Source organism: Herpailurus yagouaroundi, unplaced genomic scaffold, assembly GCF_014898765.1.
Source record: "Herpailurus yagouaroundi ecotype Mexico unplaced genomic scaffold, PumYag 28, whole genome shotgun sequence".
Taxonomy (NCBI): Eukaryota; Metazoa; Chordata; class Mammalia; order Carnivora; family Felidae; genus Herpailurus; species Herpailurus yagouaroundi.
Window position 1 is genome coordinate 111692765 of NW_024412376.1, and position 18546 is coordinate 111711310.

General features: G+C 36.9%; 1 protein-coding gene, 1 long non-coding RNA gene and 1 other non-coding gene across 3 annotated transcripts; 1 reads left to right on the forward strand and 2 right to left on the reverse strand.

The window, feature by feature from the left end:
- Positions 1-584: 584 nt before the first annotated feature.
- Positions 585-6764, reverse strand: LOC121031634 (uncharacterized). Its single transcript, XR_005790822.1, has 6 exons — positions 6741-6764; positions 6021-6047; positions 4574-4597; positions 4434-4478; positions 3011-3139; positions 585-854 (listed from the first exon to the last, which is right to left on the reverse strand). It is a non-coding gene; the product is annotated as an uncharacterized LOC121031634 (long non-coding RNA).
- A 489-nt stretch (positions 6765-7253) lies between these two features.
- On the reverse strand, positions 7254-17600 carry LOC121039800 (alpha-S2-casein-like). Its single transcript, XM_040490218.1, has 10 exons — positions 17568-17600; positions 15619-15681; positions 14262-14288; positions 13326-13349; positions 13194-13235; positions 12078-12104; positions 10941-10964; positions 10803-10847; positions 9251-9379; positions 7254-7355 (listed from the first exon to the last, which is right to left on the reverse strand). Exons 2-10 carry the CDS (start codon positions 15667-15669, stop codon positions 7254-7256), a joined length of 471 nt encoding a protein of 156 aa, XP_040346152.1. The 5' UTR covers positions 15670-15681; positions 17568-17600.
- LOC121040253 (U6 spliceosomal RNA) lies at positions 9578-9687 on the forward strand. Its single transcript, XR_005795210.1, has one exon. It is a non-coding gene; the product is annotated as a U6 spliceosomal RNA (small nuclear RNA).
- Positions 17601-18546: the final 946 nt, after the last annotated feature.

Consider the following 18546-nt stretch of genomic DNA (forward strand, 5'->3'; position numbering starts at 1 on the left):
ACTCTGCACAGAAACCAGCCTCAGTGAGGTTGCTCTTTCTGTGCTCTTCCTCTGGTGATTAGAATGTGAGCACCGTGAAGCCAGGATCTTTGTTTGGTTTTCTGTTGTACAATAACAACCAGAAAACATGTTTGGCATATCATATGTGCTCAACATTTGTTGGAAAACAGTCTAACCACCAATGGAGGGCCTTAAAATGTTTAGGTTCCCAGTGCCTGACTCGCTTCTTATTGGGGTGATATTGTGGGCTCTCGTGTGGGCAGACAGGGACTGTGACTGCTGACTTGAGAATTTGGGTGAAAGTTTTTTGGAATAGACACGTGGGAGCAGGAAGAAATCACAGAGATGTTATAGTGAGGACTAACCTGTGCTGAGGAACCACTGTAGTTGGGCCTATACACTGAAGCTTCTAAGGCATTAAGTCTATGAGGCACATGTAAGATAGAAGGCCCTGTGAGTTTACAGTTACTCCAGTGCCGTCCACATGGCCTTAGTTAGTTGTTAGAGAACTGGTTATTGTGGTAATAGTTGCCGGGTCTCTAAATATGAGGAATGGAAATAAAAACACCACACAGATAAAAATGCATCTGAAATTTTAATGTTTGGGCAAGAGATGTGGGGTTCTGTGACTCAGCCATCATGCTGCAGACTTCAGTTAATCGTCGATACAGTTAAAATGATACTGCAATCCAGATCTAGCATATCCAACATAAACCGAAAGGAGGAATACAAACAGTGTTACACAATCTTCCTTTGGCTCAGGAGTGTTGCCCTTTCAAGAAGCAGTCAACATATTGGTATGAGGTGATATGATAGATGAAGAAACTATATAGAAATGATTTTTCCAGTCAAGCCTATAAGGAGAAAATTCTAGATTAGCCATAAAATTTATATTCTAAAATATGCATGTGTAATATGTGTACATTGTATGTGTACACATGTGTGCATAATACATATAAACATGCTAACTGACATTCAGACAAGTAGAAATATAATTATTTACATTTAATAAGAATTAATATTTATAAGTGCCAACAGAAAAGATTCTTAGCACGCATTTATATTCCAAATGAATAAATGATTGACAGATAATAGCCAGATTCTGCAATGGTTCTATTTACTACCTGAAATAAGTGAGAAATATTTATATCTTTTAACACATTTGAAGCAATATTTTAATTTCCATCTACTGTTTTCAGCATAAAACACATTACTACTTCTTAAATGACTATGTCTTGATTTAATTTGAATCTATCTTTAAACACTTGTATTAAGCAAAATGTCCTTTGAATTTTTTTTTTAAATCTCTGTAAAAATAAATCCTTCATGCTTAATTTTATTAGATGCTTTTATGTATAGGTTTATTTTGTAAATCTTAACACTTAGGAAACTTCTTTATAAAGTTGTTTCTCTTTCTGAAGATAAAGTTGAGGATATGTGAGTCAGCATCTCATTTCTATCTATCAAGTCTCTCAATTAGTGGTATTCATGATAAGCTATTGCAAAATATAAAATGAATGAATGAATGAATGAATGAATGAATGACATCAAAGTGAATGTTCCTATTCAGAAAATACCACCACAGCCAAGCTTTTATCCATATCAGTCATGTTTTTTTTTCACATACAGTTATTTGGAAAAGTAGTCTAATCCCTTTTCATCATCAGGAGGACCAAACTGGTTCAGAGAACCAAGCTGTGGACCAAAGCCATGAAAGGTAAAAACCACCCCTCCATGTCATCTCCAGCTGGCATGTGTGTGCAGCGTAGCCTCAGTCGTGGAGAGTTTCAGAGGCAGGGCACTAGGGCTTGACTCCTGGGTTGGAATCCTGCCTCTTGCACTGATTACACGCACTGTGATCACGGGCATTTTTTAAACCTCCCTGTGCATTGTTTACACCACCTACAAATTGCTGTTAATGGTACTACCCTCACTGATGTGAGCATGACAGAGAGTTTAGAACTGTGGCTGACGCATGCTAAGCACTCAGTAAATATCAGGCTTTACCATAGGATTTGCCATTGCCCATTTGCCATGTTGGCCACTTTATTATTTATTATTTTATTGTGAACATATATGGGTTTTGACCAGGAATTTAAATTTGAAGATGTAACTTAAGAGAGTTGATACTAGAGTTCTCTTCACAAAAGAGAACTTTTTTTGTTTTTGTTTTGTTTTTGCGTCTATATGAGATGATGGATACTTGCTAAATTTATTACAGCTGTTTCACTTCCTTAATTTCACGTGTTTTTATAAAATAAACTAATACATTCTATATCTTCTCATCTCAAGGAATGGCTGCCAGAATCAAGCAAAATATATACACCAGTGATCAGGAAAATAAAATTCAATACAATCCAAATCTTTATCACTATTGTTATGATTTTACATTGTTAAATTTAACTGTATGATTTTTAATTTTAACTGCTGGCCTAGGTTTTAAGTTAAATTGGATATAATTTCTATGCGAGAATTTAGGATTTTTACTTATTTTATATCTTTATATGCTTTTTATCAGAAGGCCAGAAGGGGCACCTGGGTGGCTCAGTGGGTTAAGCCTCTGACTTCAGCTCAGGTCATGATCTCATGGCTCCTGAGTCTGAGCCCCTCATCAGGCCTCTGTGCTGACAGCTCAGAGCCTGGAGCCTGCTTCAGATTGTGTGTCTCCCTCTCTCTCTACCCCTCCCCTACTCATGCTCTGTCTCTCTCTCTCTCTCTCATTCTCAAAAATAAACATAAAAATTTTTTTTTAACGTTTATTCATTTTTGAGACAGAGAGAGACAGAGCATGAATGGGGGAAGGTCAGAGAGGGAGACACAGAATCTGAAACAGGCTCCAGGCTCTGAGCCGTCAGCACAGAGCCCGACGCGGGGCTCGAACTCACAGACCGTGAGATCATGACCCGAGCCGAAGTCGGCCGCCCAACCGACTGAGCCACCCAGGCGCCCCAACATTAAAAATATTTTTAAAAAGGCCACGACATCTTACTTATCTAAAAATGAAACATACCAAAGTGAGAATGAATCGGTAAGTATTTTCCTTAAGGCGATCCCAAGGGTTTAGAGCTATCTGCTGTGGATGAACAGCCTGGAAGTAGTGGGGGAAGGTGAACTTCTGTTGATACTGGTTGATTTTGACCTACAGAGAAATAAAATTATGAATCACTACTCACATAATCTCTGGCAGGGTGCAAAAGACAGACAGAGGCAAATGAACTCTAGCATTACCTATTTAGATAACTTATAAATTATTCTAAGTAGACCTGGCAAAAAGAGAGTGAAGTTACATAGAAATTACTGTAAACATATTTACATTATAATATTGAAAAAATCTGATGGGCATAGAGATCTGGCATATTGCCAGTCACATATTTTATGTACACAGAATCTTCCTGCTTTCAAGTTCTTTAAGCCTATTCCATAAGCCTTATCATAGGTTCTTGTATGGAATAAAAGTAGAATTAAAATAACTATGTCCCAGAGAATAATCTCCAGTGCTTATGAAGGGGAAGCTATGTTTTGAATTGCAAAGGACTAAGTTTTGGGTAGATCTATGGCTATAATACACAATTCAGAAGAATGCTACTGGAATCACATTAACAAAATATAAAGGGAAGTCTAAATACCAAAGAGAATTTCCTAAAATCAGACTGGTTTTCAGTTGGGAGGATTATGGTTGGAGATCACTGAAGGAAATCCTGCTTCCGTTATAAAACCTCCAGAGGACATTTCGACATTGTATAGGACGAAGATTAGAATAATACCTAATGCTGTTGGTGCATTTAATGTGTCCCTGGCATTCTCTTATGTAGTTTACGTATATTACCCGAAATGATCTTCACAAAAGCCCCTCAGTCAACAGTGTATTTCTATGTTTACATTTCAGGTGACGGTAGTGTAGCTGACAGAGATTACGTACTTAAGAAATGTAACACACATAAAAAGTGGTGCAGCTGGAGTTGGAATACAAATATCCTGACCCCTAGCCTGTGTCCTTTCACTGAGATACATGTGTCTCCAGCCACCATATTTGGTCTAAGAATGCCTGTGGTTCCAAAATAGTCTCCAAAAGATGTTAGTTTTGAGACATCAGGTCATGACAACTGTCCAAGAGAAGATGAAGCATAGTCACTGTACATGGGTTCCAGGGTAGGTCGTTTGGAGAAACCAAATATGATCCATTTTTGAGGTGTGCAACCATTTCAAAGTCACTCAGATAATTGCTCAAAATCATTTTTCTTAGAGATCAATCCATACCTAGCCACAAAAGCAATGATTTCGTATCCAGGATGGATACAGAAATATGTGACAGAAATATGATTTATGTTGAATGTGATGTAAAACATTTATTTGGAATGAAATTATTTGTTATGACTTTTTTGGAATAAACTATAATTTGTGTGAAGGAAAAGTATAAGTTTATTAAAAGTTACCAGCTGTTTCAGGTAATTCTTTTCTTCATCATTCAGCTGAACTTCCTGTTAAGAACCAAAAGCAACTTTGGTTATAAAAGCACAAAGGAAATCATTACCCGAGAAATTAAATGTATTTCATTTCAGGAAACACTGCTTACCTCAGGGGACCCCTCAGTGGATTCCTTAGGGAAAGAAAGTACAAAGCAGCTTCACTTGGATGACACAATTGTATTTGCGTCCAGCTACTTTCGGCAGAGGAGCTAGGGCTGATGGAACACCTGAGAGCCAAGCCACTGTTTTCAAATCACAGTCCTAATTTGTGATGTCGGATTTAACCAGGAGCCAAAACACCAAAACTTTCACTGTGAGAGCCACACTGTGTGTTAACATACTAACACGTCGCTGAAGGGTGTTTTCTTACAGCCTCCTCCATGTGCATCCAAACAAGGAAGAATGACCACCAAGAGGAGCAGATAACTCAGTGAGCACACAGAGCTGGTGAGGTGTGAGGGAAATGAGAGCCTGCAGGTCATTTCTGGAAGTGGCATGGGCTCTCAGGATGAGATCAGACGTGAAAGGACAGGAACGGTTCCTAGTATGACTCCTAGGGCTCTGATGAGGAAGACCTCTGTCCGGGCCACAGGACACAGGACACCAGGCCACATCCAGGCTTTACCACCTCGCAGCAACCTTCCCATGGTGCTCCCCACCCAGCTCTTTCTGTCACAAGAGGTACTTGTGTCCCACTCACCTACACAGCTCTAATGACCCTCTCTGCTATTCAATCTCCTAAATCATGTGGGGAGAGGAAAACCATGGGGAAAGCAATTTACAGACTCTTTTGTTCCTATGGGCTCTTGTTAAAAAGTGACGTTTCCGAAGAGTCAGAAGGAAAGTGCGTATTTATCTGAGAAGTTACACTAGAACAGTTAATCTTGGCTAAGTAATACTTAGTGCCATACCCCCAAGTAACTTTGAGTTGAGCATTTTTGTCACACGCTTTTTCTTTATCTTTGTTGTATATTTTGATGTTTGTTAAAAAGTTGGCAGCTTCTCATTTCTGTGAGATAACATACGAGCTAAAAATATGCTGTCCTGGAGAGACCAGTTGTTTCTTTATTTTAAAAGAAAGCAGCTTAGAAAGTGAGCTGCTAAAAGTCTTCTTAAGAAATTAAAACGATGAGTAAAAGCAACCAAACTCTAAAGACCACGAGAGCGGAATCTGCAGCATTGCCATGTTGTTTGAATTGCCAGTAGACATAGGCAAGTGTATGTCACCAACATGACCGTTACTGTGACAGGCAAAAATAAGCAATAACCTGAGAAAAAAAAATGAGGCTTTCAAAAAATTGTAAAAATCAGTCCAATTTTTAAAAGTAGGGTAAAAGACAGAAAATATAATTAGATGTAAATGAAAATGTCGGATGGAGAGAATTGAGAACAATTATAGGAAATACAATCCAGGGGCCAAAGAAAAATTGCATTTCTTAGGCAATTAAAATGATGATTTTGGGGTTTATTAAGAGACCAAATTTGCAGGTATGTCACTTCTTCTCATTAACATTTTAAACCCGATGTAGCAGTATATAAATAAAAACAGCTTACCATATCAACAATCTTCCCTGAAGTTTCCTTAAAGAAAGCAGAGAAAAGTGAAACCCATTTCATTCCATCGGGTATACAGAATTTCCTTTGGAATACAACAAGAAAACCAACGTTCCATTAAGAAAGAAGAATAATGCATTCATTTCCATTTTTTGAGTTGTATCTGAGTTCCCCAACCGGGAAACACACTGATTGTGTTGTATTAGAATGCAAACTCCAGGTGGAATATGATTCCCTTCTTTTAGTTGTTGTATCTCCAAGCCCTAGAGTCATGTAAGGAACATAGTACTTGAGAAATACATATTTCTGAAATAAATATCTACTTGAATTTAATGACTTCTAGTATGAAGTGTGCGTTTAAATGTGTGTGTTTGCTGCAAAGATCAGTAAGTGGGTGTTTGTATAGAGAAGCATTTCTTTAAATCTGTGTTTTGGGTGGCTTTTATGTAAAATTTCTACTAGAATAAATTTCAGGAAAAATATTTGTTCAGCATTTGCTTACATGAGCAAAGATAGTCACAATAAATGAAAAAGTCAGGATTTTGTAAAAATCAAAACCATGAAATGCTGAGATCACCTCTCCTCATGGGACACATGGATTTTAGTTCATGATTTGAGTCTTGTGCTTCTTAAAGCAAGGTACATGCCATGTATTTTATAACCATTATGACATTGAAAATACCTTTAAAAGTTGATTTAATTTTAGTGGTTCTGACTCACCTCCTGGGAGACGCTGGTAGATTCCTTGAAGAAGAAAGAAAGAAACAATGCATTTCAGTTATGTATTCATATAAATGTCATTTTGCCCCAAGCAGCTTCCCACTTTCTCATAAAGGAAGTACAAGGAGCCAAAGTAGGCCTAGCCTTAGGTGGTATCAGGGTGTCTTTAGGCATTTAGCTTATGCAGCATTGGTAGGAAGATATTTGGAAATTAGAACTTGATGTATGAAGTTGAGTCCTTACCCCAAGTCGGATTCCTCTCAGCCATTTTGTCAAATTGAGGATGGGCACCAGGACTCCTGGAGTCACATTATTATTCAGTGACCTCTAGCAAAGGAAATGGTGTTGAACATTTTTGCTCAGTCCCTTAGCACACAAATCTGATCTTGCTCACTTTGACTATGTAGGGTTTTAGTCTGCTCCCCTAAATGTTTGTGATCATTGCCACAATTTATATCTTCTTTTTCTGTAATTCCCTAACCAACTTGATGCATGCAAAATAGAAATTGAGAATCAAGACCGTCTTGTACAGACCTTAATCTCTGTTTCTGGATGCCATGTTTCTGTCCTCACAGGAAAGCCCCTCACCTCACTGGAGGACAGGTACTCTTTTTCCTATATAGAAACAAACATAAGTTTCAATTGTATGGTCCAATGAAATGACTATCATGTGGAAATACCGTTTCCTTTTTAGGAGGACTTTAGTTGAATTGGGCTTCCTTTGCCAAAGTCTCATGGTTTCCTACATAGTAATACACAAATAACTCTGTATGTGAAAGAAATTATTGTTCTCACTTAATGTATTTTTATATTTAGGAGCTGCTTGAAGTGCTGCATTGTAGATATTAAAGTTGCCACAGTTTTTTAACGTACGATATTATCGGTGGAAATTAGACAATAGTACATGAGGAAATACTACAGTAATTTAACATAATTATGGGTTCTCAGGTAGGAAATATACACTTAGTTTGATGATCAATGCTAAATATATAATATTGGGCAGGTGTTCTCTATCAGAGGCAAGTCCTGAAGATGAAAGCATATTGTTGATATACATCACTGACATAAAATTCCAACCGTGGCAGAAGCACGTGTGTATTAGTCACCTGCCAGTGACTGCAGTTCATGATTAGGTGAGCAAAAGTGTAGAGGAGAAGGAATGACTGAGGCCACCTACAGAATCAAAAAAAGGGAAGAAGGTGGTTAAGACTAGTGAAGTCTATGGGAAAAGGAACTGTTGTCCCATGTAAAATTGATCACTGAAGTAGCTTGCTTCTCTTTGCCTACATTGAATGTATTAGCATTTGCAATTGTCTACCTCCTCTTGACTGTTGAATTGGCTTTAATGTTGAGACATCAAGTCTCATCAAGTAAATGAGGTAAGAAAGATTCTGAGTGCCTTAGGTAGATGGTGGTCTTCTGAGATGTAAATTGAGGGTCAGAGGAGGGGTTGGTATGGAGTTTCTTAGGCTTTGCAGAGTAAAGGAGTAATTGGAAATACTCTTTAAGTGACAATTACATAACACTGGCATATTATATGTATATAGCTATTTTTATTTACTCTAAGATCACTGAAGCTTTTTCCTATGTAACCTGGTAAATTTCTCGTGATATTGACATATGACTTCACATAGCTTCCTTGTTTTACCCAGAATGAATGCTATGGAAACAAGCTGACTTTCTCATCCTATTTTAGGTGGGGTCACTGCTTTCTTTGTTGGTTAACAGCTCAAATCTACATAATCTATGGATTTTGCTTCCCAAATCTGCCATATTCTGGACACAAGAGTTTTTCCGCCCAAATGAAGAAACATTTTGACCTTTAGGTTGTTCCTTAGGCATGTGGCATTCAAACCAAGGTACTAAAGCTTACTTCCCCTCATGGTGGTGATGGTATATTTAACCTCCATGGGTCACCTAAGCAAATCATTCCCATTCAAGAAATAGGAAGCACAGAGAGGGAGGTGATTTCCCTAAAGTCTCATATCTTGTTCATGGCAGGTCTGGCACTCTTTTCCAGGACTTCTGACTCCACATCTCACATTGTTTACAGTTAAGTGCCCTCTCCTATGGTCAGTTTCCTGCTCTGCCACTTAGTCCTTGTGTTTGACAAAGTCCCTTAGCCAAAGATGATTGATGAATGCAAGTGGAGATGTGAACTGGACTGTTGACAAATGATTTCATGTCTTTCATTTCAGTTCCCTTAGTACAATGGAGATGATATTCTCTTGGTCTGCCTCCTTCAAAGACAACTGCCAGATTCAAGTAAAATGACCTAGAAATGAATACTTAGGACAGTTCAACTTATTCTTACTCAAAATTGGTATTACTAATGCTATATTTATAGCGTTTTGAGTATATGATTTGTGACTTCATTTCTGACCTAAAGAATTACATTTAAGTTTGTTGCACTTTCTACATTTAAAGGAATTGATGCATTGTTTCTCTCCTGTTAATTTTTTTTCTTTTACAAGAATGTCAGAAACCAACAAACAAAAAGTAGAACTCACCAGAAGGGGAAATAGATGATAGCCATTTGTCTTAATGTGATTCCATGGGTTCCTAACACTGTGCTGTTGATGATAAGCCTCAAGATACTGGGGAAGATTCCATGCCTGATAAAACTGGTTGATTTTGCTCTGTAAGAAAAGAAATATGCCAGTGTTTAACATCAGAATGGAATCTTTTCTATGGGCCAGAGCTTATATGGACAAGACAAAGTGAATTAAAACTTGATTTAGATAAAATCTCAGTGATGCCAAACTGATCAAAGACATTTCTAACCCAAAATTGACTGTTACAGATATTTACTATCTCCATTCATGGAGTGAACTTCAGTGCTTGCTTCTGTAGCACATACACTAAAATTGGAAGGATACAGGGAAGATTGGCTTGGCCCCTGCACAAGGATGACACAGACTGAACCTCAGAATTAAAGACGCAGTCTAGCTACTTGAACGCTTCCACATGGAAATAACTGAATGTACAAAAGGAACAGAAAGTATAAGAAATGGAGTGGAGAATCGTTTAAAAAATCAAACAAAACCACCGACTGAGTTTTCATTTCTGTTTCCACAGCTGGTTAAGAAAGCCTGGTTCTCATGTCACGGAACACTCACCTTCTATTCCCATGGCCCTGGGCTGGTCCTATGCCTGTTATGAAGTTACCCTTTAGTGAACTGATGATATATGTGGAGTGATTTGGATCCTACAGGTCACATATGTCTAGCTGAACAAATTCTACCTTGATTTGGCTTTGGGTGTTTGCCCATATGTTAGTGTAGAAATTGAATGTGAAATCACTTAATTCTTAGTGAATTAAGTATATGAAGATTCACTTCATACTGATGATAAGAAAATCAGTATGTAAAAGTCAACATGTCTTTAGAATCGCATGTGGATAAGTGTCAGATGGACACATGATTATGATAAGGATGATAGAAGGAATGTTATTAGAAATATCTAGAAAGACTAGTAGAGCTATTAGAATGTTCTAAGAATAAATGGTTTCATTTGAGAGATCTCGCTTTTAAATGCTCAATGGGAAGCAGTTCCTGTTAGAATGCATTTAGAGCATATTTTTCCTATGTGTATAAATTCAATAGCAATTGGGACCTTTGGTGCACATTTTTGTGTTTCGAGGATTCTGTTAAATAGTTTACATATCTAACTCCAGAGAGGGGTTACCAGATCTCTTACAGTTGGGGTAATAATAGTTAAAAGCTTTTTACCTTAACATATCAGGTTTTGCTACTTGAAAGAGAAGTTCAGTGAGCAGTTATGTACTTTGAGACCACAGTGATAGATCACTTAAATTTAAGAACACTCTTCCTGAGGCTTGTAACTCTTCCTAATTTATTGGGTCATACATTTTACTGAAAACTTCTGTTTGTTAAGATAATCTTTACATATCCTGATCACAACAATTGAACAAAGTAATTTTTAACACAAATTTGGTGTGAACTATGTCATAGAGAACATCCAATAAGTGATCATCTGGGAGAGAAAAGAGTTGTCCAACAGATTCTTTCACTGGAAGTAATTAATTATCTGAGAAATTACCAGTTGATTGAGGTAGACCTTTTCTTCCTCAGTCAGCTCAATTGTCTATCAAAAAATAAAGCACATATTAGACAAAGATAAGCAAAACCCCAATTCATAATATTGTTAAGTTAATTTTTAAAAATAATGATTACTTACGTCACTAGGGACATCACCAGTTTCCTAGTGTGACAAATAAAGAAATAGCTTATTTAAATGACGTAGCAGTAGTTGTCTGTAAACAATATGATAGAAAGGGAAGGGCAATAACTGAATAGCCAGAGTCCAAGCTACTAGCCTGAGAAATCAAGTATATATTAGCAATTAAGTAAGTGAAAACTATTAATTTTCACAACTGTCTCTCTCATTTTGCGCCACTATAAAACCATGACTCTAAATAAGTCTTATTTCAAAAACATTATCAATCTTAAGTTGCCAATTTTACATGCTGACAGTGTAGACAGGTGTCCCCAAATAGCAAAATAGACCAGGTGGGCTGTATGGGAAATGAGGCCTTTTGGATCTTTGTGGAAATGACAGTCATGGCCTGAGACTCTCAGTTTGCATCTGGAATGTGGAAGTGGACAAAAGATCAAGCAAGTTTCCCAAGTCATAAGCTGGGAAGAATCTAAGCAGTGCCCAAGGCACAATGGTCTGGACCGTGACCCATGAAGATGTTTCCTGCTCCTTCGGAACACTCTCACACTGTGACTTTTGCTACCATAGAAGGTGTTTCTTGTACTGGTGACCTACACATGTCTTTGCTCCAACGCTCAACTCAAGCTCCTTAAAAGTGGTTCCCAAAGCTTAATGTGATCCATATCACATAGTGGCCTGCCTGAAATGCAGACTGCCTAGTTGCAACTCAAGCTTTCTGATTCAGTATGTGTGAGGTAGGGCCGATGACTTTGTGTTTCTCATAATTTCTCAGGTGCTTCTGATATTACTTACATCGTGACAATCTGTATGAACTGCTTCTCTAAAGAATCCTGAGAAGTTTTCAAAAGTGAAGCCACAGTGAAGGCAATTGGCAAGCTCTTGATTTGGCACAGGGTTGATTTAAAATGCAGTTTCTTATGGATTCATATACGTATTTTCAGAGAGATCAGGGTAGAACAAACAATTCTTCTCAGGAAGATTGTCAATTGCAGTCACCAAAGATATTTTTAGAACTTTTCCATTACATCCTTTAAATGTTTAGACGTGGATTTGCTAAGGATTATCAAAGTACTGACTAACACGAAAGCTGCCATTTCTTGAAATAGCTCTTTGGCTTTAACATAAACAGGATCTTACCTCACTAGATGAACTGGTGGCAGATTCCTGAGAAGTGAAAAGATAATATAATAATACAAATCTGGCACAAAAGAAATTGAATCTTCAACATTATTTTTGAATATCAGTAGTTACTTTATATGTGCTTCATAGTAATTACCTACTTGATGATTAGTAGGAAACATTAAAATGTATTGAAATAGAACACTTAAATCGATTTTTAGAGATAATTATTGCAAATGACCTTGGTAAACCAATGGGAAGACAACAATATACTTTACATATGCTCCTCATGCTTTTATTTTAATACGTACTTATTTTAATGTATATTAGAAAGTATATAACCAAGTCAATCAAACCAGTGACTTGGGTAGACTTGATACTTTCAATTAAAAGCAAATTTAGTTACTACTAAAAGAGTAAATTTTTGAGAAACTATAAATATCAGCCTAACTCATCTAAACACAAAAGGACCAGGTCAAGGACTGTATTTCTCCTGGCAACTAACTGCGGAGGAATTTACTGGATATGTTGATTCATGCACAAATAAAAATTCAATTAATTAGTCCTCAAATCAGGACAAGTGCATGGTTTTGCCTTGTTTTTCCAATATTCTTGATATCGAATATATTTGTCATCTCTGCTAATGTGTAACTTTACTCAAAGCAATTTTATACTAAACAATATGATGACATTTGAAATCAAGGTTATTATCTTAATGGGAATGCAGCAAGTGTCCTTGCGAGCAGCCAAAATCAGGGCTGGTCTAATCTTGATTCAAGAGAGAGTTGCTTCTCCATCATCTCTATATCGAATTTTTTTTGGCAGAAAGTGATGCTTATAAAATATAATGGTCATGAGGTCCGGAATTGGGACGGAGAAGGAACGTGATGGACCACATATAAGAACCCCTGTAGAGAAATGGCATTTTGAAAACTTGGGTCACAAATGGAACACAAATGCTTGCCTGGAATCCTTTTCACATAGTTTCACAACAAATAAGACCATGAAAACATCACCCATTTCACACTCAGAGGTGAACAAACACTACTTATATGAGCAAAAGTGAAAAGAACATAATTGTTAGAAAAGATACCATATTCATCAAGCAAAAAGATATGAATGAATAACTTTTACCTGATTGGTTTGGATGACCACATTATTGTCCTGCCTATATTTCTGCAAAAAAATACATACTGTTTATTTCAGAGCCTATGTGAAAATGAAAAAGTACTTGAAATGTATTTAATGACAAGAGTTCTGACTTACTTCTTCAGAGAGGATGGCAGATTCCTTAGCAAAAGAAATTGATAATGAATTTTTATTCCTTAATTATGGAATTTTTACTTATCCTCCCTAAGAAAGTACCCTTTCACATACATTATCCAGGATGTCAAGATAAAATATTAGTCTTTGACAGAATTAAAAAGTGAATTTGACCTATTTTTTTCTCCTTAGATACCTAGCTCATTATGTTTTAGTTAAGTAACTTATACTGCACTCTCGTATTATAAGATTGCACAACTACAACATTTTTGTAAATACCGACAGCAGGGAAGAAACAATTTATTACTCCTCTGCATAGAACACTTTCCCTTCTTTCTTTCTCTCTTTCTTTCTCTCCCTCTCTTTCTGCCTTCCTTCCTCCCTTTTGTTCTTTTCTTTCCTTTCTTTTTCTCTCTTTCTTTCCTTTTTTCTTTCTTTCTTTCTTTCTTTCTTTCTTTCTTTCTTTCTCTCTCTTTTTGAAATGGAATACAAAGCAAGGGAGCAGGGTAATTCTTTGAGTGACTTTAAAGAAGTTTTGTGCACATGTTGTGTATCCCTGGGCAACAAGAAAATTAAGAAATTAGCACTTAATGTGGATTCAAATGTGCGGGAGTCTCCTACTCCAGAAGAGGATAAAATAGATCCTGTCATTGCGTTCACGACATGCAAAATGCTCACTGTTCCTCCTGTGCTATTATTACTATTATTGGATAGTCGCTTGAGAAATAAATGAAAAAAAGGTATAAATCTCATCCTAGTATAAGTGGAAGCACAGAGTTTGGTTTACTCTTTTCAAATTTTGTAGCAATTGACTATACTTCTTGTTTTTCAGGATTCCGTAGCTCTAGTGTTATTGATCACAAAAATGAGGATAATTAACCCAGTACATGTTATGTGCTACTAGGTGCCAGGAATTGTCTTCACAATAATGTGCCTTACCTCACTGGAGGAGAGCTGCTTTAGCTCCTATATAAATAACAAAAACAAACAGAAATTTAACTTTTATGGCTTATTTAAAATGCCAAGGTGATTCTCTGCCTCTACTGTTCAATAGCAATGATTAAAACAATTTCTTTGTAACCTAGGGAAATAGGGAATAGAAATCAGGCCTCCTTCAAAATATTGTTCCAAATACAATCAGTAAACAATGATACTGTTACTTATAAGTTGCCAGGACAACTGTGACAGTCCTTTTGAATATCCTGATTTAGCACTGGCTAGTGGCACCTCCCAAACTGTAGCCTAGTAACCTTGTGGATTAAGAGGTATGATTAAGGCCAATGACTCTGTAGAAAGGAAAGCAGGAGGGTGATTATGTCTAGTGGAGTTTAAGAGCAAAGAGGTCATTGATGCTATATGGTATTGATAACTGAAGCCTTTTTGTTGTTTTTTGAAGTAACTTGTTCTTATCAGAAATAAGAGTCTCACTTTAGATTTATTCTTAAATTGGCTACAAAGGGAAGAAGGCACAAATCCCTGTCTGCATGTGTCTCCTGGATGTGGGGACACACGTTAGGGCAAAGGCTCTGAGCACCACAAGGAAACTTGCCCTTGTCACACAGTTTGATGTTGGGGTGGGAGGGAAGTGGGCATGTGAGTTCCCCTGAGAACAGTGTGGGAATAATGCTGATAGACCGGCATGATATATACTAAAATACATACGTAAACATGTGTATGTATATCTGTGTTTGTGAAGCTCTTTCACATGCTTTATCTCTGATATACTCATTATTTTGTGACATGAATGTTACTATTGTATTCTCGCTAGGTCATTGGGTGAATAATTTACAAAGTTTCCACTCAAATCCAGAGCTACAAATTGTCCCCTGTCACTGGTCCTTGTTTTGTATTTTAACATCATGATTTCTCAACTGCTTGTATCAAGAATGGTGAAATTCTGTCATTTCATTGACAGCTGACTGTTGAATTCCAAATTGGACAGCTGACTGTCCAAGTGGTGGGACCTGCTTACAATTCGAGAGACATGCCAGGGAGTGGAGAAAGCTCCTCTGGAAAATTCCATCAATTAGCCAACATAGGATGCAGGGGAATTTATGCCTCCCTCCCTATGGCGATAGCTTCCTTGTCATTATCGCAAAATCACTTCATAAAGGTTTGTTCTTCTTCACAGTCCGCATAATGCAGGCCCGTACTATCCTTGGTCATACATTAAAGGGTTACATCCTTAGCCTCTCTTCCATTGCTGCCCACATCTGCATCTTCTCCGTGTAGTAAAAAGGTCACTCTGATGTATCTAAGAAAGGATCCCATTCTATGTCCCATTATCCTTACTTACATGCTTTGCCAGAGCCACAGCCAAAAGGCAGGTAAAGAGGAGGAACTTCATGGTTACTCAGGGCTGCAAAAACATATATGGAAGACCAAGAAAAGATTTCAGCTTCTACAAATTACATTCTCTGACATTTCATGTTCTATTATTAACTTTACACCAGGTAATGGAGACAGGGCACCGAAGAGGACTAAAAGTAGATGCTTTCAAGGAGCTCGTGAATATGAATGTATCACAGTTTATTTTGGAAGAGCCATTTATGTCGTTCTCAATCAACAAGACATAACGTAATGCCATGCTTGCTGAAATGTGGAAGATTCATTCAGACATAGTCAGTTCTAGGGATTATTCTCACTGACAGGCCTTTTGTGAAGATCAACTATCAGAAACACAAAGCACAAGAGGCACTCTTTTAAATCAGATACAGGTGAGGCAAAATGCAGCCTGGCTCCCTCCTAAGAAGTAGCAGGTGGCAGTGATTGGGTTAGACATCACGTGTCCTCCTAGTTCCAGCTTGACCCTGGACTTGGCTGCTGAAGTGTTCACTAGCCTGGGATAACACTAGGTCTCATTGACCGCATCCAACAAATGGGACTGTGACTCTAAGTTTGCCTCCAGCCAGCTCACTCTCTAATTCTATGGCTACAAACAAATCCATGAGGTATTTGACTGATTCGAGTTTTTTCCCTGTGATTAAGTGAATAAGCAAAGATTAAAATAAGGTTATTCTGTTGTATTTTCCATATATTTTACTTATCATAGTTTGCATATTTAAAATCTACTTTGAAGAGTAATTTTAATGTTTACCCAAACAACTTCACAATGTTTGTGACCCATACTTATGTGAATGAAGACGGCATATATGTACATGTACTAAATTATCTGTCTTTATCCTGGATTGTATAATATTAAAATAATTCCAAGTCTATAATATAAAACCTCTCGGCTTTACACTGAGTAGTAATGGCATAGAGTTGATGTGATATTTTTCTCTTCTAAACAAAAATAATGTTTCATCCATACGGTATGCAGAAGACATATTTCACATTGCCAAAGGATTATTTTAAATTGTAAGGGATATTTCATTGCTTTTGATGAAATAAGTGCATTTTATATATCTGTTTGCATATCATTCTTAGTTAGAGATTGTATTTCACATAGGTGAAAGAAATGAAACGTGTAAAACTGCGAGTTCTTAATTAGACAGATATTTAACATGTTAGATGGACATTTGAAAGAGTTGTAGGGATTCAACAACTGCTATACGGCAAATACTGTGCCTGACTCTGTATAATATTCAATGTATTCTTCAAAATAGCTTTGTGTTTTCTGTATAATCTCCAATTTCTAAATAAAAATATGGTCCCGGAACTATACACCAAATAATCAGTTGCTGGCGATCTAGAAGCCTGGTACTTTGGTCCTTCCTCCAGAAAGAAACATTGCACTTTATGAGATAGAGAGTCATGGGAAATACTGCAGTGTCTACATATTAATTGCATATTTATTTATTAATTACTTTATTATTTTGTTTTATTTTAGAGAGAAGAAGAGTAATTGATGGAGAAGTGCAGAGGGAGAGAGAAAGAGAGAAACTGAGAGAGAGAGAGAGAGAAAGAGAGAGAGAGAGAGAGAGAGAGAATCTTAAGCAGGCTCCAGGCCCAGTACACAGCCTGACACTGGGTTTGATCACACAACCATGGGATCACGACCTGAGCCAAAATCAAGAGTCAGATACTCGACCGACTGAGACACCTCGGAGCCCCTAATTTCAAAAAAAACAAAACAAAAAAAAACCCCAAAAACTAAAAAGAAGATAAATGATTAGCTTGTATTAATTTAAAGAAAATTCCTCAAAATTATAACTTTTTATAAGTACTTAAATGTTTTTTAATATGTTTGAAATATCTTTTACCAGGCCATCATAGGAGAGAAAGAACATATATAAACATTACCTTGCTCCCCAAATGGAAGACCAGAGGACCAGGCAGGGAATGATCTCTGATGGGTTATGTCAGTACTATTTAAATGTTGTTCCTCCATGATATGTTAATTTTGTGGTTCAAAATCCTTAAAAAGCCAGTTGAATTCTAAGAAGTCCCTCTGATTAGAAATTGTTTTTCTTCCAGATTTTTTTCCCCTGCAGATTCCAAGGAATGCTTTAACACACTTTGATTTAGAGCATGATAGCAGGAAATGAGGATGTTGTAATCTACAATGATAATCTGTATTTTGTATGTGGCCTTCCTCTGCTATGAATTAGTTTGTTGATTCAAACAAGTTTCTTTTTTTTTTTTCCTTTTCTCCTGGCACCTCCTTTGCTGCATAAGAATATGGTGTTTTCGACAAAAAAATAGTTCTCTAATGCCTTTCCAGCTGTCAAATACCCTGGAAAAAAAATTCTGGAATGAATTTTTTCTTTTTCTCTCTGGATTTTGCTTCTATAAAAACGCTATCATCATAATAAAAATAATAATATTGTCTAATCTAATGTAATGATTTTACAACTTGGCACTAATGTGTATGAAGTGGATACATATTTCTATGGAAATGACTAAAACGGATTACAAATTCATAAAACAACATTTTCATTGCAGGTGTTAAAAATGTATAATAAAAGTCCAGGTATAAGAAAATAAGATATAATGAGACTATGGCTTCCCTAGGAGCGCAAGCTTCTTGTGAAAGGCAGAGTTAATACTCAGAAGACTATTTTGACTTCTACAGTTAATGTCCCAATCATGACATGTCTTCTAATTTTTAACATTAGGACAAGAGTTGAATATTTATGTGAGTCTGATATTCATATATTGCTAACTGTTTAACACGTTTGAAATATTGTGCAGGCCAATCAAACACAACATTATAGCCCCTGCCTAAGTGCCACCAGGATGAGACTCTTGTGCAAATGCCTATATGTAATTATTTGTGTTT

Coding starts and splice junctions, on each gene's coding strand:
- LOC121039800 (XM_040490218.1), bottom strand. CDS start 15,669: ATGAAGTTCCTCCTCTTTACCTGCCTTTTGGCTGTGGCTCTGGCAAAG. Junction 14,289..15,618: donor CTGTGGCTCTGGCAAAGCAT/GTAAGTAAGGAT, acceptor TTATTTATATAG/GAGCTAAAGCAGCTCTCCTC. Junction 9,380..10,802: donor AGGTCTACCTCAATCAACTG/GTAATTTCTCAG, acceptor CTTTTCTTACAG/AGCAAAATCAACCAGTTTTA.